Source organism: Sorex araneus, chromosome 10 (assembly GCF_027595985.1).
Source record: "Sorex araneus isolate mSorAra2 chromosome 10, mSorAra2.pri, whole genome shotgun sequence".
Taxonomy (NCBI): Eukaryota; Metazoa; Chordata; class Mammalia; order Eulipotyphla; family Soricidae; genus Sorex; species Sorex araneus.
Window position 1 is genome coordinate 14,714,417 of NC_073311.1, and position 25,390 is coordinate 14,739,806.

The 25,390-nt window shown below is 39.3% G+C and overlaps 1 protein-coding gene across 1 annotated transcript in view; it reads left to right on the forward strand.

Moving 5' to 3' along the window:
• Positions 1-23,045, forward strand: part of TPH2 (tryptophan hydroxylase 2) — a 124,451-nt gene extending 101,406 nt beyond the window's left edge. Inside the window, exons 9-11 of the mRNA XM_004602678.2 lie at positions 8,964-9,059; positions 21,696-21,829; positions 21,949-23,045. Of these exons, the coding sequence (XP_004602735.1) occupies positions 8,964-9,059; positions 21,696-21,829; positions 21,949-22,123 (405 nt within the window). The 3' untranslated portion in view covers positions 22,124-23,045. The remainder of the gene's footprint in view (positions 1-8,963; positions 9,060-21,695; positions 21,830-21,948) is intronic.
• The last annotated feature ends 2,345 nt before the right edge of the window (positions 23,046-25,390 follow it).

The window sequence follows — 25,390 nt, forward strand, 5'->3', positions numbered from 1 at the left end:
CGTCCTGTTGTTCATTGATTTGCTTGAGCAGACACCAGTAATGTCTCCATTGTGAGATTTGTTGCTACTGTTTTTGGCATATCCAATATGCACGGGTAGCTTGCCAGGCTCTGCCATGCAGGCGGAATACTCTCGATAGCTTGCCGGGCTCTCTAAGAGGGACGGAGGAATTGAACCTGGTCAGCCACGTGCAAGGCAAATGCCCTACCCGTTCTGCTATCGTTTCAGCCTGTCAAATGATTAGTAAGATAAAATATTTATAGTAAGATAAAATATGTATGAAGGGGGCAGAAAGATATTACAGGGATTAAGGTGTTTTTGCCTTGTATATGGCCAACCCTGTTCCATCCCTGGCACCACATGTGGTTCACTGAGCACCACTAGAAATGATCCCTGAGCACCATTGGGTGTGGTTCCAAACCCCCAAACCCCTCAGTGTGAAAAGTTCTCTTAAACTGGGGAGACTCTATCCAAATTTTCCTATCTTTCGATGGATGGTTTGGTGTTAATGTTGAATTGAGATGTTTAGCAATAGTATCATTATATCCCAGATTATTTTTCTCACTGTCATCCCGTTGCTCATTGATTTGTTCAAGCGGGCACTGGTAATGTCTCTCATTGAGAGACTTATTGTTACTGTTTTTGGCATATCCAATACACACGGGTACCTTGCCAGGCTCTGCCATGCGGGCTCCATACTCTCGGTAGCTTGCCGGGCTCTCCGAGAGGGGCGGAGGAATCGAACACGGGTTGGCCGCAGGAAAGGTGAAAGCCCAACTGCTGTGCTATCGCTCCAGCCCTTATTTTTCTCAGACACCAAATATTGTATTTCTGTGTTTTTTTTTTAGCTATTTGGTCTGCGTTTGTATATATTTTTTGTCCTTCTCTAATGTTAGGGGGGTGAGAAATGCACACAAATAGTATCTGTGTCATGATCCAAAGGATGCTTTTTATGTAAAGTAGACTGAATTGAACACATTTTAGGTAGGACTTTTAAAACTGTAACTTTTTGCTGTTTGTCTGTCCTGAGTATGTGGATGATGGAATTCTAGAGGTGGAATGATGACTGTGATTGTCCAAAATATATATACTATGAAATTTAAAAATTAACTTTTAGGGAGCTGGAGTGATAGCACAGCGAGTAGGGCATTTGCCTTGCATGCAGCCAACCTGGGTTCGATTCCCAGCATCCCATATGGTCTCCCAGCACTGCCAGGAGTAATTCCTGAGTGTGGAGCCAGGAGTAACCCCTGTGCATCGCTGGGTGTGATCCGAAAAGCAAAATAAATAAATAAATAAATAAATAAAATTAACTTTTAATGAAGGCAAAGAGAAAATAGATCATTCTCATATTCTGTCACTTATGTGCCACTTATTGAAAGAAGAAGCCTCAGTTTACCCCCATCAGCTGCTGTGAGCAGTATTTTTGGTTGGCCCATCCTACAATTTTGACTTCCTGCAAGTTCTTGGGCTTTTTCTGATAAACTGGGAGTTAACAATTGTCATTATAAAATTCTGCCTCAGCACTTAGGACAGGGAGGTATTTTCGTTATGGGAAATACCTAAGGCAAATGACCAGATCTTTGTATCCTCTCTAACGCTTGCCAAGCGCCCAATTTTCATTTAAAATGGTCTACAGGAAAACCCTTATCTTTAACTTCCCCACATTCCCTGTAACACAAAGACCCGGTTTTCCTATAAAAACCTCACAAAAATAGCCATAGTTAACTTAGTCCTATATTAAGATTCTCTCCTGTTGGGGAACTTCTTTTCTTTTTCTCTTCTACTTTCTAATAAACTTCTCTACTTTCCAAGTTTGAGTCTGAGCATCTTTATTACTCAATATTTTCATTCTTGAAAATATTGAAGAAACAGAATTGTGAATGAACAGAGACCCAACACCACTGTTCCAGATTCATCTGCATTATTATTACACTTATATTCATTTGATAGATACCATGTGTATGTCATATTCTTTGAGAAAGGTCCTTCTGGACCTAGCTAGGGCTTCCTTCGATTTTTAAATAAAATTTAAAAAAATTAGTGGTAACATTATAAGTGCATAAATATATATGTATAATTTTAATCACTTGAGGATTATAGAATGACTTTCAATACGAGATTATATAATTATTTCAAGGGATGCTGAGAATGGGGAAGTAAGAAGTGAAAACATCCTTTAAGATTGAAATTAGAACAGTAAATTTCTTTTCCATCAGGAGTTTTTGGAAAAACTTGTATATATGTTTAATTGTAGTATGTACCTTAGCAAGAAATTCAGCGACAATAAGATAAAAAAATGAATATTGCATTGTATGCTTTTGATCTCACCAGGTGGGAACAGTATTCTTTTGTTGGTGTGTTCTTACCTTCCCTCCTTGAGTCTTTTTCACTGCTGATTTAAATAGACTGGATTTAGGGAGGCGGTGCACTACCAGTAGTGATCTGAAGATGGCAGCATTGGGCGAACTATCTCATTTTACGAAGTACCCGAGCTGGTATGTTAACTGTGTTCCACGGTGGTGTTTGGATTTCAGGTTGTCACTCAGACTTTTTTTTCTGCCTAATGACTGCATGTATGTAAATTATTCTGCTTTTCTTCAATGGAGGAACGTCAATCTATCATTCCTGTTTTGGTTTTCAGTTAATGATTATATGTAATTATATTCAAATAAAATATTTATAAATAATTGCGTATAATTAGTGGTGTGTAAAATTTAGAATTCATGAACGTCAGCTTTGATGAAAGGTAACCTTCAATTTGGGAACTGTTTGTCTTATTATTTGTTTCTGTTTAGAAGACATTAGTGGCCAGGACTGTTTTTCGTAGTTCTGTTTTTTTTTTTTTTTGGTGGGTGGCAGGGGGGTGGGAATAGTAGGTAGGATATTTATTTGTTAAATATCTAGGGAACATATTATAGATCCATAGCTGGAGAGTATTCAGAGAAAAGAAAATGGTATTTCCTTAAAATTTCAGCAAGCAATTAGTTATTGAATTTTGAAAGGTCTTCAAGGAGTCGTTCAGTCCAACTGCAGGCAGACTTTGCATGGATAATCAGACAGAAGACTTAGGCTGCCTCCCTCCCCCTCCGCCCCCTCCCCCCTCCACACACCCCATTAGCACTCATGTCTAAAGCCTTCTATATTCTCAAATGATATTAAAAACAGAAAATAGACAAAAAACTTATCCTTAATAAGCCCACAATTCAAATCTTTCCAGTACCCAAGGTGTAGGTGTATTTTGCAGTTTCTCCTTTTCTACTTGCCACACATGGAGTTGCAAATGGAAAGCTGCCTCAAAGCGAAAGATTTGATTCTCTGGATGGGGTGAGCTGGGGGGGGTAGGTTGATACCTTCCTGGGCTCAGGATAGCAGGAAACCAGAGAGAAAGGTAGACTCTGAGCAGATGGATCTGTGTAAGGTCAGTGTTTCTGGAGGGATTCCCATGTGAGGTCTGGGGCCAGAGAACATTCTTCGTGATGGAAAGGATCATATACAGTCACTCTTTACTCTGAGGTTGTCTTGGTTCTAGAAATACTCTGATTCTAGACATACTTGAACCTAAGATACATTGACAGATTTAACTTTGACCCTTTAATTCAGTTTATGCTGATCTTTTCATTGCTTCCTGAAAACAGAAGGAGGATGCCAAATCTATGTGAAAACTGTGGTATGATACACTAGATTTTTTTTTTTCAGGAACTCATTCATCTGTTTGGATTGTGATTATATCCATGATCATATTTTGTATGTGCAGTGACACAACAGAAGGAAATTAAATCTGAACTTAATAGACAAACTTCAATGCTTGCATAGCAGGCTTCATGTGTGCATTTTGAAGGTTTTTGAATGTGATAGTATATTTATTTTTTCACCCATAAACATCTTTGTGTTCAATTTGTCATTCAATTTATTATTATTGCCATAAATTTTTCTACAGTGCTTGAATAAAACCCAGAGCCTCATATATGCAAGGCAAGTGTTCTGCCATTGAGCAACATCCCTGGCTATGAATTCAATGTCAAGGCACCAAGGATTTCACACTATGTGTTATAAATACCAATATAAATAAATCAGACCAAGATAGATTACAAAGATGTCATGTGATTTTAATTTTTCTCTGTTTTAGATTCTTTCCATTTTTGGTAATAAAGGAAAATGAAGCATAGATTCTTTTTACCTAAAATTACCTTAAAAACTTTAAAATACATATATCTAAATAGAATGTTTTACAAAGAAAATCCTTATTGGTTTTTATTGAGTATCATACTTCCTTTCAGTACTCCTTCATCACATCCAGCACCAGAGTGTCAAGATTCACCATTGTCCCGTGGTCCCCACCCCCTGCCCCCCCATCTCCAGCATCCTCAGTTCACAGTTCTGCTGACTCCTCAGCTCAGGATTTGTCTCTTCAGGGGCTGCAGCATCCCTTGCTTCACTTCATTATATTCCACATATGAGTGAGATCATCTGGTATTTGTCTTTTCCTAGAAGCTTTAAAGTAACAGATGTCAAGCTCTTTAATGTACCAAACTCTAGATCTCTTAAATGTCATCACCTAGACTGGAACATTTTTTTTACACAATCCTGAAAGGCAGACTTGAGGGTTATATTTTAGCTATTTAACATGTCTTTGTATTGGTTATTTGTATGATTCTGACTTCTCCCAATTCCCTTCTACCTTCCATCCAAGTCATAGTATAAGTCATTCATCACCCTGATCCTTGATCCTTGTGCCCTTGAAAGGATCTGTCTGCTCCTCCTGTCTCAAACTCCTCCACCCCGACCCCCGCTATACACACACCCCTCAGCTCCCCATCTATTCTCTATTCAGCCCCAGGATTGTGTTTTGAAACCAAATCAAAGTGTTCTCTTACCTGCTTAAAACGTCTCTATGAATTATCATTGTTCTTGAAAGTACAGGTCTGTTCCTGCCTCAGTATCTTTGCACTTGTTCTTTTCCTGTTATTTTACGCACCCACTAAGGAATGAGAATGCTCACCCCAGATCTTTTCACAACTGACCTTTTTTTGTTACTGAATGGAAGGCTGATTTTTCAAGAGAGTTATAGCTTAAATTTCATTCCCTCAGAATTGCCTTTCCTGATCACTCCATCTAAGAAACCGCTCACTGCTAAAAATAGAAACATATGGTTTTATTATTTACATACTATATTTCACTTATATTATTCAGTATATTGGCTTTTGTTGTTGTTACTAATGTTGCCTGTATTTTTTCACTAGCATACATTCCTAATGGGATCGAGTGCTTTGTTATTTTTTCCATTGCATATCTTCAGTGGTTAGGTGATGTATTCAAAGGCGTATTTGCAGAAGAAATGAATGAATAGACAACAAAGCTACACATAGAGAGGATATAGTCAAATAGCTAATTAGAAACAGGGCTGAGACTAGAACTCAGACAATCTTATATGGTTCCTTTCCTCCAAGTAATGCTACCAAACAATAAGCCTATTTTCATTCATTCATTGACTACTTATTGACTAACCCAATAGTTCTATTTTTTTTATTGAATCACCATGTGGAAAATTACAATGCTTTCAGGCTTGAGTCTCAGTTATACAATGTCAAACAACCATCCCTTCACCAGTACACATATTCCACCACCAAAAAAACCCCAGTATACCTCCCATTCCCCCCCGCCCCCCCGCCTGTGTAACTGATAAATTTCACTTTAGTTTCTCTTTACTTTGGTTGCATTCAATATTTTAACAAAAACTCACTATTATTGTTAGGAGTTCCCCACTGGAGTTAGACCTGCTGTGAAGAGATATGAGGTTTTGGATTTCTGTATTTTAGCAACTAAGTCCAGGGAAATTTCTTCCAGAAATTGGATCATTGCAAGCTTGTATCTCTCATTAGCGGTCCTCATAATATGGCGGTCACCACGCCCTTCTCCCCAGCCCCCCCAAACCCCTGGCAAGGAAAAGGTGAGAGAAAAACCTTTCCCCTTCTGGGCAGGCATGGGGCCTCGGCTTAGTTCTCAGTCTGGAGACATTTCTGCAAGGAGCTGCCCGTACCAAAAGTAGTTTAGCTGGAATCATGCTCCTGGATCACATCTCAGCGGAGAGCAGGGCCGGTACCGCCCACCAAATAGTTCTTGAGTATTCATATTTCAGATATCATTCTGTGGCAGTGGTTCTAAATTAGGAGTAATGTGATAAAACACCCTGCCCCCTTCCCTAGCTATTTTTCAATGTCTAGAAGCATTTGCATTTGGGGCCTTCCCAAGTGGTACTCTGGGAGCCTCTGGTTCACTCCCAGTGACATGAAGCTAACTGGCCTAGGGGGTCAGTGCTAGGACCCAAGGATGTGGTGCTGCCTTGGCCCTGCAGTGCTGGGTATACCAGGTCCATTCTGGTGGTACTAAGATGTGTGGGGATGTTTTTGGTTCCTACAACTGGGGTGGAGATGCTGCTGGCATCTGGTGAGTAGTGAGACTAGGGATGCTGCTAAACATCCTTTAAGATACAGTACAAAAAACTGTCCTTCCTTGGGTCGGAGAGATAGTATAGCAGCAACTTGCTTGCCCACGACTGATGCATGTTTGACCATCGCTGGCTGATTCCTGAGCACAGAGCAATGAGTAAGCCCTGAGAACAGCTGTGTGTGGCTCAAATGGCAAAAACAAAAACAACGGAAAACAACCCCTAAAATAAAGTCCCCCTCAAACAAAGCCCTCCCTCAACAAACAACAAACAACAAACAAACAAACAAACAAACAACCTTTCCTGTCTAAAATGTCAATAGTGCTGAGGTTGGGAAACCCAGTTCTGGAGAATCAGAGACACCTGTGCTCGTAGATTATGGTCTGTGTGTGGAGGCAGATGTCAATGGAAATATTGGATATAAAGAAGTGAAAGACCATGGAAAGATGGATAAAGAATAGAAGAATGGGAAAGACAAGTCAGAAGAGTGTAAGGAGGAATTCTTGCTGAACCCTGTGGGAGGGGCCTGGGGTAGGAAGGGCTATTGTTTTAGTCTTATTGGGAGGTGTACCAGGAAAAAGAATTTGACTCCTGAGTTTTGACTCCATGACCAGAAATAAGTACCCCTTGGGTCCATCCAAGTTCTACATAGCAGACAGGCTTTTCAAATTCAGATATCCTCGTCACACTGAAGAAAGAAATCAACCAATACTTCAGATCTGAGGGACATCATAACCTCCAAATAAAAAGAGTGAACTGCCAATGGCTGGAAATTATTATTTTTTTGCCCCCTTTAAGGAGCGTTTAAATTCTCCTCTTTCTAACATCTTCAGCTCTCTATCATCACCAATGCAGGACAGTGTTAATTTGATGCATTTTTTATTGCTCATTGTCAGTTTCCCTGATTTTTCTTTTAGAGCAATAATAGTGTGACATTAATGTTTCTTGGGAGCTTTGTGCATTTTTCAATTGTACAGAGATTTATGTCTGTCCATGTTGATTTGTTAAATTCAGTAGAAGCACTTGTAGATTTTTTTTTTAAATTTTAATTAATTTATTTTTAATTCGTGAATCACCCTGAGGGCACATTTACAGATTTATACACTTTTGTGCTTATGCTTCCCTCATACAAAGTTCGGGAACCCATCCCTTCACCAGTGCCCATTCTCCACCACCAGTAAACCCAGCATCCCTCCCACCCTCCCCGATCCCATCTCCCCCCACCCCACCCTGCCACTGTGGCAGGGCATTCCCTTCTGTTCTCTCTCTCTAATTAGCTGTTGTGGTTTGCAATAAAGGTGTTGAGTGGCCACTGTGCTCAGTCTCTAGCCCTCATTCAGCCCGCAACTCCCTTCCCCCATATGGCCTTCGACTACATTATAGTTGGTGATCCCTTCTCTGAGTTGCCCTTTCCCGAGAATGTGAGGCCAGCCTCCAAACCATGGAGTCAACCTCCTAGTACTTATTTCTACAATTCTTGGGTGTTAGTCTCCCACTCTGTTATTCTATATACCCTAGATGAGTGCAATCTTTCTATGTCTGTCTCTCTCTTTCTGACTCATTTCACTCAGCATGAAACTTTTCATGCCCATCCACTTAAATACAAAATTCGTGACCTCCTTTTTTCTGACAGCTGCATAGTATTCCATTGTATAGATGTACCAAAGTTTCCTCAGCCAGTCATCCGTTCTAGGGCATTCGGGTTTTTTCCAGATTCTGGCTATTGTAAATAGGAAGCACTTGTAGATTTTAATGTCCTGGGGAAGCTGTAGCAGTTGATAATGATAAGACTTTGGTCACGGAAATGGTTCTAGCTTACATATGTATACTTTTATATGTATGCTCTTATTTATATATGTCTGTGTGGATACAGACACATGAGCACATAGATTTGTCTGTGTGTATATACATGGAAATGCATCTAATGTTTTTCATTAAAATCCTTAACAGTGCAATCGTAGATTTGGTAAGTTGTTGACATATGCTCGCTTTCTTGGTCTCTTGTTTCTTTACCATAATTTTTAAACTAATGAATGGAACCTAATAGTTAATTAAATTTTTTTGTTGAATAAATAAACAAATTGCAAAAACCAATTTAGAATTACTGGATTTCAAGTTATGTTTTCCATATTTACACGAACTTATTTATGCTACTGAAACACAACTTGATAAATATAGTAGCACAGTCTTATGGTGTGATCACTGTGACATATTTATTTCCAAATCTGTGCTTTTTATTTTAAAAATGATTGTAGGGGATATGATTTGTTTGACTCTTGTGTGTTTCTGTATCCAGAAATCACAGGAGTTTTAGTTATTAATGTATATACTTTTCATATATTTTTTAACCTAGGAAGGAATTATTAAGCAGGAAAAAATATTTTTAAAATGTTATTGAGTCAAATATATCTAAATAGATAGTGCTAAAAATTATGTACAGTGCATCATTTCATTTGGGTGCCATTTTACCTTATAGGAGAACATGTTGACTAGGTCCATTTTTTTTTTCCCTCAGTGCTATTTCTTCACAATCGAGTTTGGCCTTTGCAAGCAAGAAGGGCAACTGCGGGCCTATGGAGCAGGACTGCTTTCCTCCATTGGAGAATTAAAGGTAGGAAGCTGTGAATGAAAATATCCTTTCCAGGCAAAATGGTTCAAGGTCATGGGAAATATTGATTTGTTTGTCTGAGCGTTTCTACTTGAAGATACCCCATAAATATTTAATACAGAGGCTTTGGCACCTCATACGTGGGTGTTGACCTAACTTTTTGCACTTTTGAAAATGGGTCAGACCTGTTTGGGTTTGTGGTGTGACTTAAATGGATGAACAGCCATGTGTACAAATCAGCAGGAATGACAAATATGTGCTCAACTGTTGACTAACACATGGATGGCGGGCAATGAGCTAGCAGTCATTGAAATTCTCTTGGTGGGGAAGTCTGGAGGCTCTCCATTCTCTGACTTTAATGGCTCCCATGCTATTTATTTCTCCAAAAGGAACTTGAGGTCATTTTTAGCTTTTTCAAATTTAATATATATTATGATCTATTTGCAAGTTGAAAACATGCAATAAAATAATTATAATCAGAGAGGTTTGTAATATGAGTGGTAATGTCTTACAGATAACTCTTTGGGTCCTAAAATGCAGTGAATGTTTTTTTCTTCAGAAAGGGTGAAGCCTAGAACATTCTGACAATTCATAGACTTTGGTTACTTAAGGATTGTATTTTATACTGTTAGGATATGGCATGTTATTTAATTAATTTTTAAGCTATTATTTTAATATATATTTTAATTATTTTTAATTATTTTAATTTTTAATTTTTTTTAAGTAAGGGGGTTCTGTGAAAGCCTTTTTATTTATTTATGTTTTTGCCTTTTGGGTCACACCCAGCGATGCACAGGGGTTACTCTGGCTCACTCAGGAATTACTCCCTGGCGGTGCTCAGGGGACCATATGGGATGCTGGGAATTGAACCTGGGTTGGCTCTGTGCAAGGCAAATGTCCTACCTGCTGTACTGTTGCTCCAGCCCCAATATATATTTTTAAAGGCGTCTTGCTTATAAAGTTGTCCATGGTAGAGTTTCAAGATACCATGTTTCAACCTCAAACCCATAATCAGTGTCAACTTCCCTTTGTCAATGTCCCCAGGTTCCCTCCCCCCTCCCAACTTGCCTCTCAATAGTGTCAGCTTTATGGAGATAGAAAGTTTTGATGAATTTTGAATGCAATACAATATATAATCTGGAAATGGTGATGATTACAATTTAATATTATTTTTGATTATTCAGATTTAGATCAGTAACATGGCTATTTTTAGGATTTTAATTTTCAATATTCTTTTGAATATTTAATTTTTATTGCATTATATAATTGAATTTTTTATGATTCTTGGAACTTTTTGGTTGCTTACATTCTTTTGTTTTCAGGCCATACCCAGCAGTACTCAGGGCTTATTCCTGGTGCTGTGCACAGGGATCATTTCTGGCAGGGCTCAGAGGACCAGCTCGTTTGTATTCTTGAAAGATTTATAATTTCCCTTCCCTTTCTTCCCATCGCCCTGTCTCCCCACCTTTTCCTTTCCCCATACTCCACTCCTCTTTTCTCTTCCCTCTTTGTTTTGTTTCTGGGCCATACCTAGTAGCACTCAGGAGCTAATCCTGGCTCAGTGTTATAGACCACAAGGGTTAGGGATTGAAGCAAACATGCGCTCCTGCCTCCAGCCCAAAGATTTACAATCCAGCTGTAGTTTTATTGAGCCCTTTTACTTTATTATTTTATTGATTCATTCCTCAAACATTTGGATGAGTATACCACACTGTGCCAGGTACCATTCCAGACACTAAGTAAATGACTGAATAATGAGAATATGAAGTAAATAACATATCTCAATGAACCCTTAGAGAACTTACCATTTTAGGCACGTTTGGCATACTGACAATTCTCATAATATCTCAATGAAGGAAAGAGTATTATTATCCTAGGCGATGAAACTGAAGCATACACACATTAGAGAACTTAGGAACTTGCCCAAGACTGGGCAGCAAACAAGTGTTGCAGGTGGACCCAAGTTCAAGTGGTCGAGGTGTCAAGACTAGAGCTCTTAATCATTTGGTGTCTCACCTAGCATCCCCGTTATCAAGGAGGCTGGAGTCTAGCATACTTGATAGCACAGCGAGACAGATGGCTGCTGGCGCTTGTGGCACCTGACATCACACTGTACTTGGAAATGCCTCCTGACAAGTCCTGCTGAGCAGTGCGGTAATTGAGAAAAGGTGAGCTGTATTGGCAGAGGTTCAGGGCACAGTTGAGTTAATGGACACACTGCCTGTGCTCCAGTCAAAGCCTGCCTGAGGCTCAACAGGGCTGAAATTGACTGTCACTGTCACTGTCATCCCGTTGCTCATCGATTTGCTCGAGCGGGCACCAGAAACATTTCCATTGTGAGACTTGTTGTTACTATTTTTGCCATATCAAATGCACCACGGGTAGCTTGTCAGGCTCTGCCGTGGGGGTGGGATACTCTTGTTAGCTTGCTGGGCTCTCCCAGAGGGATGGGGGAATCGAACCCGGGTAGGCCACTGCATGCAAGGCAAATGCCCTACGCCCTGTGCTATTGCTCCAGCCTCCTGAAATTGACCATAATACTTAATGTAACAAAAGCTTAATGAGATGGAATGAAATTTTGGAAGGGGAAAGGATTGGAGCCCTAAGTGGCTGTGCTCAGGGGTAGCTCTTGATGGTGGTGCTCAGGGGCCTACTGGCTGTACTGGGGATAGGAACCAGGTCAGTCACGTGCAAGACAGATGCTTTATTCACCATGCTATCCTCCTGGTCCCAATTTTTTTTTTCAAACAAAGATCTCGACAAAATGTATTTGGAATTCATTTTAGTGCAGTGGCTGACGTCCACAAAAACATCATTATGTCATATCTCTGCAAGATCGAGGCCTTACACAAGATGCTTCTTGATTTTCCTGGAAAAAGTAAAAAAAAAACAGATGTAGTTTGTGAGCTACATTTATTTACATTCTTCTCAGTGGGTTTATAAATTATTCCAGAAACAAACGAAACAATCTCTCTTATTGCCCCAACTTTCGACAGGGTCCTCTGGTCTGCTTAATGAGGCATGCACCAGCAGCGTTGGGGTGAATCTGTTGTTTTAGCTCTTGTTGGTGCAGACAGAATCATCTGGAATTGGAATTCAGCCAGAAATATGAATACCAAAGGGCATTGTCGGTTGTGAATCTTCTTGTTCTGGTCCATCACCTCTAGTCATTAGCATTCTTCCATTCTCAAATTTCAACACTCCAACCTCCCTGTGATGGCTACTTTGGACCATTTTTACAATTCAGAAATTCTTCCTATAAGAAATATCTTCTGCTTGCTCACACAGAAAATAATAGCACGAGATACTCTCCTGTGTACCCTCTCACTCGGTTCCTGCCTAGTTCCGTGCAAGTGTCCAGAGCCCTCTCACAGGCTTCTGAACATTTTTAACTTTTACTTGAATGAACAAATGACAGTCCTGGTGCCAGGTAGGGGTAGCTATTAATAGCATCACAGTGATTACTGTGAAAACAGCTTATAATTTTGAATGCACTCATTGTCAAAGGTGACTTTTTGATTGTTTGTTTTGGGGCCACTCCAGCAATACTCAGTGGTTACTCCTGGCTCTACCATCAGAATTACTCATGGCAATACTCTGGGGACCATATGGGATGCTGGGGGATTAAACCTGGGTCAACCTTGTGCAAAGCAAACACCCTACCCTCTGTACTATTCTATACGATGAAATATTATTTTTGCTGGTCCAACTGCAATTCAAATCGAGGTCCTAACTAACTTGGTAGAAGTTTTTAACTTTTACACAATTTACAATTTACCTTTCATCCTTGAACAGCAGACATTAACTTTTTTGTGTGTAGTTATCTCATTTCAGAGCTAATCAAGTACTTCCTATGAGTACATACATAATTTTGTAGTTTGGAAGACTATTTTCATTTTTTCTCCTTTTTTTGACAATGCTATTTTTTTTCTTTTTGGGTCACACCCGGTGATGCACAGGGGCTAACTCCTGGCTCTGCACTCAGGAATAACTCCTGGCGGTGCTCAGGGAACCATGTGGGATGCTGGGACTCAAACCCGGATCAGCTGCATACAAAGCAAGTGCCCTACCTGATGTGCTATCACTCCAGCCCCAGCAATTTTGACAATACTCATTTTTATTTAAGACAGAAACAAAAGAAATGTGAAAAATGTGTAAAAGCCAGCATAAATCTTTTAACCATAAGTGTACTTGGGTAGAGACTTTCCATGTCTTCTTCAAAATGGACAGCCAATGTTAATGAGCTAAATTATCTGCAAAACTGGCTTTAAAATAAACTTGAAAATAGGATTAATGACTGACATTTACCCTTGATCAGACTTGTGTCTATTTCTAATACTTTTTTCTTTATTAATTTTATTAAAGAAAAAAGTTTTCACTTAGTCTTTTATTTTTTTCATTTTTGTCACCCAATTCAAAATTGAAGCTCCCTGATTTCAAGGAACTTGGATTCAAAGTAGGGAAATTCTAAAACAGTGATTGATAACGGTCTTTGTTGGCTCTGTTTTGCTAGGAGAACAATAATAAAGCTCATTAACATTAGGTGGAAGAAAATAATTGTTAATTAATTGAGTGAATCTATCTCAAAAAAGTGAATCCATCTCAAAATGCAAGAGGGAATTTCTTTGTGTTTGTGGGGGAGTGTGGGCAAGATCTAGTTCTTTTTCTCCTTAAGTCAGAGATGAGATTTTTTTCATAAATAGCCTTAGTATATGTACCTCATACTAGTTGCTAGAATATCACATACAAAACTATCTGTTCTGCTTTTTAGGTTTTCTCCATGGTTCAAGAAATTACCGTATGGGTGTTTTGGTTTGGTATACCCTTGAAGAGTGAATTTACTATATCACTTTTATATGATGATTTATCAACATTAACAGAACACCTTAATATTTATTTCAGTATTTGTATTTGCTACTATTTTTAGCAACTTTTTAAAGAGTTACCAGGCTGCCAGGCTGGAGAGAGAGAGGAGACAGGGTACTTGTGGATTCTCTGAATTTGTCTAGAATGAAGCAGTGAAATTAGGACCCCTTGTTTCTAAGCCTCACACAACTAAACCCTGTTCATCTGGCTCATGCCTGCCTTCCTCCTCCGCTCCTCTTTCTTGAAACTAGCAATGTAGTAATGACAGCAAATGTAGGACTTTGGGGCGCCAGAAAAGAATTGATTGAAGAGTGCATTTGTCCTCTTGCCCCTGTACCTTATTCAAACTCAAAATTTTCAAAATTACTTATTGAATAAGAGAATACCATGCTATTGTCACTCAATTGAATTATAGGGATGTTATTTTGCTTGGTTAGCAGGAGGAATATTTAAAGGAGATATAAAAATACTATCTATTGACCTACATACATCTCTGTGTGTGTGTGTTTGTGTGTGTGTGTGTCTGTGTGTGAGTGTATGTATTTGTTCTGATGTGGGAAAAATGATTGTAGTATGAGTATAGAAGTATTTTCAAAATCTTATTTAGAATCTAAGGCTAAAACTACCTCTAAATATGACTTTAACCGTAAGGTATCTCCTAGATTTAATGTGTATTGATTGACTGATTATATCTACTATTATTGAAATATAACTGTGTCATTGCAGGGGCTGGAGCAATAGCACAGGGGATAGGGCGTTTGCCTTGCATGCAGCCGACCCGGGTTCGATTCCCAGCATCCCATATGGTCTCCTGAGCACGACTAGGAGTGATTCCTGAGTGCAAAAGCCAGGAGTAACCCCTGTGTATTGCCGGGTGTGGCCCAAAAAGAAAAAAAAAGAAAAAAAAACTGTGTCATTGCAAAGATGGTTGACAGGAAGGAAGTGTTTTAAATTGATGAGTCTGGGTAGGTAGCACTGCAGTCTAGGATGGGGAAGCCTCAGGACTGGGCAGCACTTTTTTTTTGTAAAGAAAGGAATTGTGAAAATTGTTTTATTTCACCACTAGGTTAAGTCCATGTCTGATATTTGCTAGGCTGGTTGTTGCTAGTTGAGCCTTTTGTGTTATTGTTGCTCCTGAGTGTAGTTGGCTTTTCTGTTACTTGTTTATTTAATTTGGTGTGCTCCTACTGGCACTTCAGTGTTGTCAAATTTGGTGGTGTTGTGGTCCAGAATCTCCAGGATCTGTAGACCTGGGCCACTGAGTTGAGATGGCAGGAGCTGTGGGAGGTGAGTATGGCTGCTGGGGCTTTCAGAAGTACGAGGTGGAGAGGGAGGCTCCTCTAATCTGAGAAGGTCTCAGAGCTCTCAGTCTAAGCACTAGAGTATCTGGAATTTTCTTTGTGTCTCTCTGCAGAGATTAATAGTGAAGCAGTGGAGTTGGGTCTTTGACATGAGGTTGGAGTGTGGCTGCCAGGCCTTTGGCAGAGTGGATACTCGGCCTGCCCCACTCCTGAGGGTGTCCCAGGGTTTTCAGCTGGAAGACTCATTAGTTCTTGAATTTTGACAAGTTATATAAAATAAAGGCAATAGGGTTCTGCTCTGCCAGCCACTCAACAACCTCCGGGTGCACTCCATCAACCTCAAGGAGATCAACCTGAGGCCGCAGATGTCCCAGGTGCTGCCCAGAGATGCAGGCAGGTGCGTGTTTGTCCGTGTGCAGATTGTTACAACATGCCAGTCGACCAAAAGCTTACATTTGGTAGACTGGGAATACCTGTCAAGGCAATTAGAGGAGAGGCCGCCCCAAAAGCTTTTGTCCCTCTCGGAGAGCCCGGCAAGCTACCGAGAGTATCCTGCCTACATAGCAGAGCCTGGCAAGTTACCTGTGGTGTCCTCGATATGCCAAAAACAGTAACAATGACGGTCCTCATTTCCCTGATCCTGAAAAAGCCCCAAATATGTCATCGGTCTACACTATCATGTGACAGGGATGAATGGAGGCATTACTGGTGCCTGCTCGAGCAAATCATTGAACAACAGGATGACAGTGATACAGTGATATCACAAATCACGAAATCACGAAAATCCTGTTAATCACCAATTTCTCAGGCGGGCTCAGTAACCTCTCATTTTGTCCTTTCCCTGAGATCTTAGAAGGCTCTCTTGACTTGGCCCTCCCAACGATGTCACACTGGGGGCTCTTTCAGGGTCAGGAGAATGAGATCCAACTTGTTACTGGATTTAGCATATGAATACACCATGGGAAGCTTGCAAGGCTGTCCCATGTGGCAGGAAACTCTCAGAAGATTGTAGTTTCTCCCAGAGAGAGAAGCAGGCTACATGAGAGCTTGCTTTTGTCTCTCTGGATGTTGGTCGTTGATGGGATTACACACACCTTGGTTACTCTGCTGATACCTCCATGCATGAGGCCTGTCCGAACGTGTGGAGAGGGGCTTCCAGCATGGCTGTAGCTAGGTTCCGGTGGTCTTCGGCTGTCAGGAGCTCTGCTTGGGGTGGGGAGGGAAGCTGGAGCCCATCCCCTCCGAGGGGCCCCGGGTAAGACAGCCAGGCGTGTGGGCAAGAGACTGTCTGCAGTGATATATAAAATAAAATCTTATGTAAGTGCTAAGGGAACAGGCTTTGGAGTGGTTGGGGAAATGGGAACAGTGGTGGAGGGAAGGTCACTCTGGTGGTGGGATTGGTGTTAGAACATCAAAGCCCATTAAAACCACATTATAAACAACTTTGTGAACAACTTTGTAGTGTTTGAGTAAAGTATTAAAAAAAAATCCACGAAGCAATAAACTGTATCACTGTCATGCCATTGTTTGTTGATTTACTCGAACAGGCACCAGTAACATCTCTATTCCTCCCAGCCCTGAGATTTTAGCAGCTTCTTTTTACTCATCTTTCCCAATGATTGGAGGCTCTTTCAGGGTCAGGGGAATGAGACCTATTGTTACTGTTTTTGGCATATTGAATAAGCCATGGGTACAAACTAGCAATTAAAAAAAAAAAAAGAATTCCAGAGATTGGAGAGATAGTACAGTGGTAAGGCACTTGCCTTTCATGTGGTCAACCTGGGTTCAATCCCTGGAATCCCATATGAGCCCTGCCAGGAGAAATTCCTAAGTGTAGAGCCAGGGGTGTGTTACCCCTGAGCACTGCCAGACCTCTGGAGAAGAGCAGCTGCCCCACGGTACGGCACATTCTCATGTCTTTGCATGTCTTTGAAACTCCATCTTGAGACTGAATAATCGATGTTAGCTAAATTTATTGAGCATTTCCCATGGGCTCACCACTTCTCATGTATTGCCTTGTTTAATCTTTGTCACTCTGGAAATAGAATTCTATATTAATATTTCCAGTTTTCTGAAATAGCCTTATTTATTGTAAGTGGAAGAAGTGGAGTAACTTGTCTGAAGTCAAGAATGTGAGGGGAGAATGGATATGAATTTAAATGTCCTTACCTTAGGTTACTAGCCAATAATCTTATGCACCTCATAATATTTTTTACTAACAGTTTAACAACTGGGTTCTGGAAAAAAGTTGGTGTGGTAAAGAGATTTTGCATTTAAAGACGGAAATGGCAAATGAGTCAATTTACATAATCAAAGCCAGCGACTTGCTAATGGCCATTCTTGCCCTTGGGAAGGGTGGGAAGGTCATCCTCAGACCATGGGAAAGGCTAGTATGTTCAATTTATGCTGGGTGAGTGGAGAAGGATGATGGTATGAACTGCTGTGTATTTGTAGACTGTATTAAAAAATTAATGCAAGAAGCTGTAGCACTCATCTGGGTTAATCTTTGTGGTTTGTCAATGAGACTGTTTCTCACCCTGGATGAGTTTCAGTCATTTGGTAACATGCCACCATAATTGGTATGTTTAGAACCTGGATTGCCTGGCTTCCAGTCCTGAGTTTTATTGTTGGCACAATGGGCAAATCCAAAACAGATATTTTAGAGTACCTAAAGTTGAACAAAAGGGACATTCCTGAATTTGAGAAATGACTTGAGTGTGAAAGACAGTCATACAGATTCTGGAAGACTTTAGGATGAGAGAATGCTACAATTTCAGGAAGGATTCACTACATTTCTTGGGGGTTCACCACATTTCCCTGAGGTAAATCACAGAATTTGCCATACTGTAAGTAGAGAATCTACCCTGGACAAAGTATAGTCTTAAAACATGAATATTATTTGATAGTCATGCTATAGTATTCAGAAACAGAAGCTCATAGGAGCCATCACACAGGATCTATCTCATGGACTATAAATGTTATCATCACTCCATTTGTTGGTCATACTTACTCCTACTCCCTCAAATCCAGGTTCCTGTTCTTCTCTAGTCTCTGGCCACTACGACTGCCATACTCATAATACCCAAGAGGGTATTATGAATTTTTTTCTCCATGCAGGAGAGGTTTCTCACAATTAAATTACTGGAGTCAAGGAAATGGTTCAGCAGTAAAACACTTGCCTTGCATATGTGAAGCCTTGGGTTCAATTCCCGGCATCATCCAAAACAAACCAACAAAAACAAACAACCCTCTCTTCCAATCCCCACGACCAAACCAAGCCAATAAAGCTCCTAGATTAGAGGGACAGAGAAGGTTTCTGAGGATATGGTGCATTTTTCAAAGTTAAAAACAATCAGTTTTCAATTTTTCCTTTGACTGTTAAATCAGGTAAGCAATATTTATCTACATTTCAACCTCTATGTATGTAAGTGTATATATTTGCATACATATGCACATATATGTGCATATAAAGACTGTATTAGCTTTTTATTCTTTTTTTTGCCATACTCAGGGCTTATTCATAGCTCTGCTCAAAGATCAATTATTTATTTATTAATTTTCGTAAAAGTAGTTCACAGCAGTTCGTTACAGATAATATTCAAACACCAATCCCACCACCAAGCACCTTCTCACCAGAAGAAGAGGTTAGTGTGTGTGGGTTGTTGTATTTCATTCTGGAGTCATTTAAGCCTGAATATAATAGAATACAAGCAAGTATGTTAGAAACCAAACAATAAAGATCACTTCTTAAGGTGGTCAGGGGACAATATCAGGTGCCAGAGATCAAACTTTGGCCATGTGCAAGGCAGGTGCCCTGCCTATTATTCTATCTCTCCAGTGCCAGAATTCATTAACTTTCATTAAAGTCTTAGGCACTGTACCTGCTTCCTGGGCTCTTGCTTGGTCTTTTAAATCTCATTTATCAGTTGTATTAACTAAAAGACTGTATGAGTATCCAGTAGAATGATCACATGATGAATTTTTCTCTAACAAAACGGCACTCAGTTTCCATTCCCACACCCACATCACCTACACAGAGAGCTCTCACGTTGCTAATGTCCTCTTATAGCACTGCAGACCCAAGTAGGGAAGTTGTGCTGCCTTCTTGTACTTGCCCTTGACCAATAGGGACAAGGACACTTGACTCAGCTGGGAAGCCCTTGAGGAGTTGTTGCTCAAATATTCTGCTGCTACTGTCCTCATGTTCTTCACTGTAGCAATGTGAGAATAGAAAGATCAGGGATACAGAGTTAGTCACTAAGCCACTGTCTTTCCTGTCATATGTACTGAGAAATGAATGGAACAAACATGCAGTCAAATGTACCCACAGCACATAGCTGCGAAGAAAACAAGTATTTTTCAAAGTCATGGTTAGCCATCAGGAGCTCTTTTTTCACAGATGAGCCAAAGATCACATGAAAGCACTTTTTATTTCTCAAAATGGAAGGTTTTTAAAAAGTTTTTAAATGTGGACAGAATTATTAGTCATGTGGAACTAAAATCTCCCAATGTTTACTGCACCATATTGAATCTAGAACAGATTTGCAGGTGTAGTGACCTTCTTATAATGAAGTTATTTTGTGGCCCCAGACCAGAATGTGTTAACTCTGCTAGACTCGCTCTCTGTGTTTCTGATTCATGTATGCATTAATCTGGACATGCAACTTTGTGAGAAAGCAAATCACATGCAAGGTAGTTCTCTTTTCCTTGCATGTTGGCCTTTGGTTCTCAATTATATTTTCAAATGTAGGGAACCACAGCCTTCTTCATGGAAGGCTGCAAGTTATTTCATGCATTTTGAAATTGTTGGGGGGGAATGCACCAAGAATACTGAACAGGACAGATTTTCAGCCTTTCTGTAGGAAATCTTAGTGGTTAGAGATAGAGGAAATAGAAAAGTGCTTAGAAATCCAGAGATTGGAATAGAGAATATCTTTAGAAATGTGCCCTCTAAACTTCTCATCTATAGTCGAATAAGTGAAGGCACTTCGAGGTCAAATATTTCGCAAGGGTCAACCAATTAGCCAGCAGCAGTAAGTGAACAAGAGACTAGATTTTTTAACTTAGTTCAAGGCTTTTTATTTTTTCCCAACCCCACTCTCCCTAGTGCTCTCTGCTAATTAATTTACACTTAATTTTAGGATAAGATACTTTTAAAGAAAGAGATGAAATGCAGAGGAGTACTTCTCAAAGTGCAATCTATTATCATTCATGTCTGAGTCATTTTGGATGCCTTTTGTGATTGATCCAGATATAACAAGCAAGCTCGAGACCCGGAGACCCACAAGTTTCATAGTGATCTGAAGGGCACATGTGTTTAAGAGCCAGCTCACCAGGGTCTATAAAGTGGCAGTGAGCATGTGATAGGAAGTGAGCACTGGCTTTTAGCATCCTGGACTTTATGGAACACAACCACTCATTTTTCCCTTCTCTCTAAGTGCAGTCACACAGTGAACTGAGTGGGACGAAGGATGTTCAGAGTGCAGTTATACTGACTTCCAATTTTTCTAGTGCCCGTCTTGGCATAACTACAACGATTAATATTAGCCCTTTTATCCCTATCCCCCCTGCCCCGACCTGGCAATATTTTGTGCTGTGCTTTGCTTTGAGGAACTTGGTGGAAGGTAAATGAATGCTTTGCAAGCATTATTAGGTAAACAGGCCCACTCCAGTCTCTGTTGATACACACTACTTGGCCTCAAAATGTCTCGCAATGAGTCCACAAATAGTTCAGTCAGAGTCTCAATTACTTCTCCACGCAGGTAATTATTACTTCTGCCATTTAAATGAAATTTCAGCACACTGCTTATAGCAACAAATTTAGGTCCATATTTATGTTGTTCCTTCTCCTATTCATAGCATAGATTTAAAATTCCATTTCTGTTAGGATACAGCACTGAGCTATCTTTCCATATGAATTTGGATGATAATAAATAAAATAATACTTGAACCTAATTTTCTCTCTCAGCACATAATAGACTGGAAAAAAAAACCCTGGACCTGATATGCAATTTATCGTGTTCATTGGGAGAGTTCCATGTTTCATGCAGACTACGATCTAATTTCTCTGGAATGAATAATATGCTTTAGAGATGTGCTCTTTTGACTCTTGGCACTTTGATTCTTTTTCTTTTTTTTTTTGGTGGGGGTGGGACTAGAGTAGGGACTGAGGTGGACCTCCCAAGTAATGCTTAGGGACCCACAGCTACTCCTAGGGATCCTGAACTAGCTGGACTAGACAGTTCAATGCTCAGATTTGGGCATGTGATGCTGCTAGGAACCAGTGGTGGCGTGGACTACCAGGGTCAAGTCCAATAGTGCTGGCAAGGGCGTGGGGTATGGCGGGCTGTGCGTGTGATGAAGTGCTGAGATCAAACTCAGGCTTTCACATGTAAGAATACACTCCAGCCCATTGTATCATGTCCCTAGTCCCTTGCTACAAAGTTTAACACACTTGTGCTATGTTTTGCAGCATGCTCTTTCTGACAAAGCCTGTGTGAAAGCCTTTGACCCCAAGACCACTTGCTTACAGGAATGCCTTATTACCACCTTCCAGGAAGCCTATTTTGTTTCAGAAAGTTTTGAGGAAGCCAAAGAAAAGATGAGGTACATTTGTTCTTCCTTCTACAGAAAAGAACTTTTTTCATTTTTCTGACTCTGTTTCTGTCTGTGTCTTACACCAGTAGCAGTTGATCTCATATCTGTTGTTTCTGTTTATTTTGCAGGGATTTTGCAAAGTCAATTACCCGTCCCTTCTCAGTGCATTTCAATCCCTACACACAGAGTGTGGAAATTCTCAAAGACACCCGAAGTATTGAAAATGTGGTGCAGGACCTCCGCAGTGATTTGAACACAGTGTGTGATGCCTTGAACAAAATGAACCAATATCTGGGGATTTGATGCTGGAACCAGTATTGATGCCAGCATCGTATTTTGGGGACTTAGCAGCAACTCGGTCAATGTCATATAACACCATGACTTTCTGTGTAATGCCTTGGCTAGTAAGCATGCGATTTCATCCACCTCTACCTATTTGTAACTCAACCGTATTAATGTGTGAAACCTTACAAGGAACTCAGTGACAGATAACCACTCATTGTAGGAAAAATTGTAATACATTTAAATATCTTAAATAGATTTGACATTCTTGCCTAGTGTCCTTAAACAAACTGTACCTGTTTTAAAATTTGTAACAAATAGCCATGGTATAATTCTAGCTTATGACCTTTTCTTCTCAGACTGAGCTTCCCCTCTGTATTCATTAGAAAAATGAAAATAGCAGTGAAGTTAATTCTATTTCTATAGTATTAGTGTTTTCACAGCATTATTTAAGATAAACAAGAATTGTATGAAACTTCACATTAATAAAAGATTCAGTATGGCTTCAAAATTTAAATTACTGAACACATAAGGTGGACTGCTTTTAATTTTGAGTGTCCAACATGAAAAAAGGAGAGGTTTTTTTTTTTAACAAATGAAATATAGAGGTTTCACTGACCTTGTATAAACGAAGTTGTGAAATAAATACTTTCCTAAGTATTTCGGAAGAAAATACTTCCAGGAAGAACATTAGGAAAGGTTTAATGGTGGGAAATAAATATCAGAACTATAAATTGTATCCTGGAATAAAGCAAATTACTATGACTTAGGTGTTTAACCTATTTCTCTTTGAGGACAATAAAATCATAGAGCTCTGATTTCAAAGGTATAGAAATCTAATCTCAGAGGTTAAGCAATTTGCGGAAAGCAGCACAATTAGTTATGCACCAACATTTATAGCCCATTGTATTTTGCTTTTGGATTGCTAAATTCAACTTGCTGTATGCATGGATTTATGTGTATTTGAAGAGAAACTAATGCTTACCAAAACTAATGTTTATCACTGAATAGAACTCAGTTTGTGCTTTCCGATTGCCTGCCAACCATGAAATTGTTTCTTTTCATAATACTAAACCAAACCAGATTTTGGAGAATCTTTCCAATTTCCCAGTTTGAAAAAATTTGGGTAAACAAGAGTGATGAACCACAAGTCTTTGGTCAATTTTGCCATAAGAAACATAGTAGGTAATTTAGTAAGCAAACAGAAAAGCTTAATGAATTATTAAATCCAAATGAAAACATGGTGAATGAATAAATAATTTCATCTTCTTTTTTCAATAAATACAACACTGCACTGGTTATAGCATATTTGGTGGAAGAACTGAGGGAATAAGAAAAAAGTAGAGAAGATGACAAGATAAATTTTAAGTTAGCAATTTTCAAATATATACTTGAGCAATTTCCAAGGGTGTTCTTTTAATAGGAAATTGCATATAATTTCAGATGAATTCACACTCTTATATGACTCTCTTGTGAGTCAGAAAATATTGGCTTAAGTATATTTAGAAAGAACATCAGAAAGTTAAATCTATAACAGACAGTTCAAATTGAATGTCAGATATTTGAATATTAAATGCTAATTATCAAGAATCTTTAATTTCTTAGATGTTCCCAGAACTGAGATTGATTAATTTATTATTTTTTAAATTGAGGCATAATTGACATGTACCTTTGTTAGTTTTAGGTATATACAGCATCACTGTCACTGTCACTGTCATCCATTGCTCATCAATTTGGCTGAGCGGGCACCAGTAACATCTCCATGTGAGACTTGTTGTTACTGTTTTTGGCACATCAAATACACCATGGGTAGCTTGTCAGGCTCTGCTGTGTGGGTGAGATACTCTTGATGGTTTGCTGGGCTCTCTGAGAGGGATGAAGGAATCAAACCCGGGTCGGCCGCGTGCAAGTGCTACCCACTGTGCTATTGCTCTGGGCATATACAGCATAATGTTTCATTATCTGTGCACATTTATGAAATGATTACCACAATAGTTAGTTGACATCCTTCATACATAGTTAAAGAATCTTAATATTATCTGTGGTCACTATGCTGTACATTACAAATAGCTCCATGACTTACTTTATAACTAGAAGGGTTTTTGTTAATTTTTTACAGTCACTCATTTCCCCCAAAACTTAACCTCTGCTTTTGGCAATCACCAATCTGTTAGGTGGGTCTCTGTATAATTATTTATTTTATAATTCAGAAAAAAAATCACAGAATAAACCCACAGAATTTCAGTAAACTATATCAGAAGACTAAGAACAAGAACACAGAACATCCCTTAAGCACTTGCTCAAGTTTTTCAGGTAAGAAATTGGCTAAAAAAACTGCTAATACTTGCGTTCCATGTTGTTTCTAAAATTTGGCATTTCAACCCCACTAAAATACCCACAAAATCTTCAGTCCTTAATTTCTAGCTACATGAGAGAGAACAATTTTCCTCAAGTAAATTCACATTTGAGCTGTCTCCTGATTGGCTTATAGTGTTATCTTTAGTTTCCTTACATGTGCAAAAATCTATGTTGCTTCAAAAATAGAAGAGTTCCGAAGTAAATAGGCTTTCCCACTGAGCCCATGTGGGTATCATATGAGGAGGAGGAATTACTTGATTCTTTTTTAGATTTGTTCTTCATTCAGAATAGCTGTAACCATGGTTTTCACTGTGTGAAACAATGGAATCATGGTTTTCATTTGTTGCAAGCATTTAACATGTAAATGTCATTACAACTAATGGTGGGAAAAATCCTATAAAATTTAACAGCCATCATAGGAACTGTGTTGGCAGAAAAAGTCCCCAAATGGAAGCGTAACAGAAAATAGTCACAGCCAGCTTCTTGTCATATCTGATACCTGCTCAGTGTAACCATTTTATCTCAATTATGCCTCATGACTTAAAGCTAAATCAAATACACCCAAGGACAATTATAAATTTAAGGACATTTGCTAACTGTCATCTGCCTGTGAGTCACTACTTTATTTTGGCTTTGCTGTTGACTTCTGTAATCAGTTAATAAGAAATCAACAGAAGGTTCCCAGCAAGATTCTTAATGCATTATACTTTGCATAAGACAGGCAAAGCCTGACTTGTCCATTTTTGACATTATGAATTAGGGTCAGCATTCAATGTATTTGTGGATGATCAGTTTATTTGGCACAATAAAGCATACTAGATTATTATAAATTGCACCCTTTAAGAGTAGGAAACTTTCACCCATGATGCTTAAATGTTTTTTGTTTTTGTTTTTGTTTTCTTTTGCATCAAGGTAAGGATTGTGAAATAG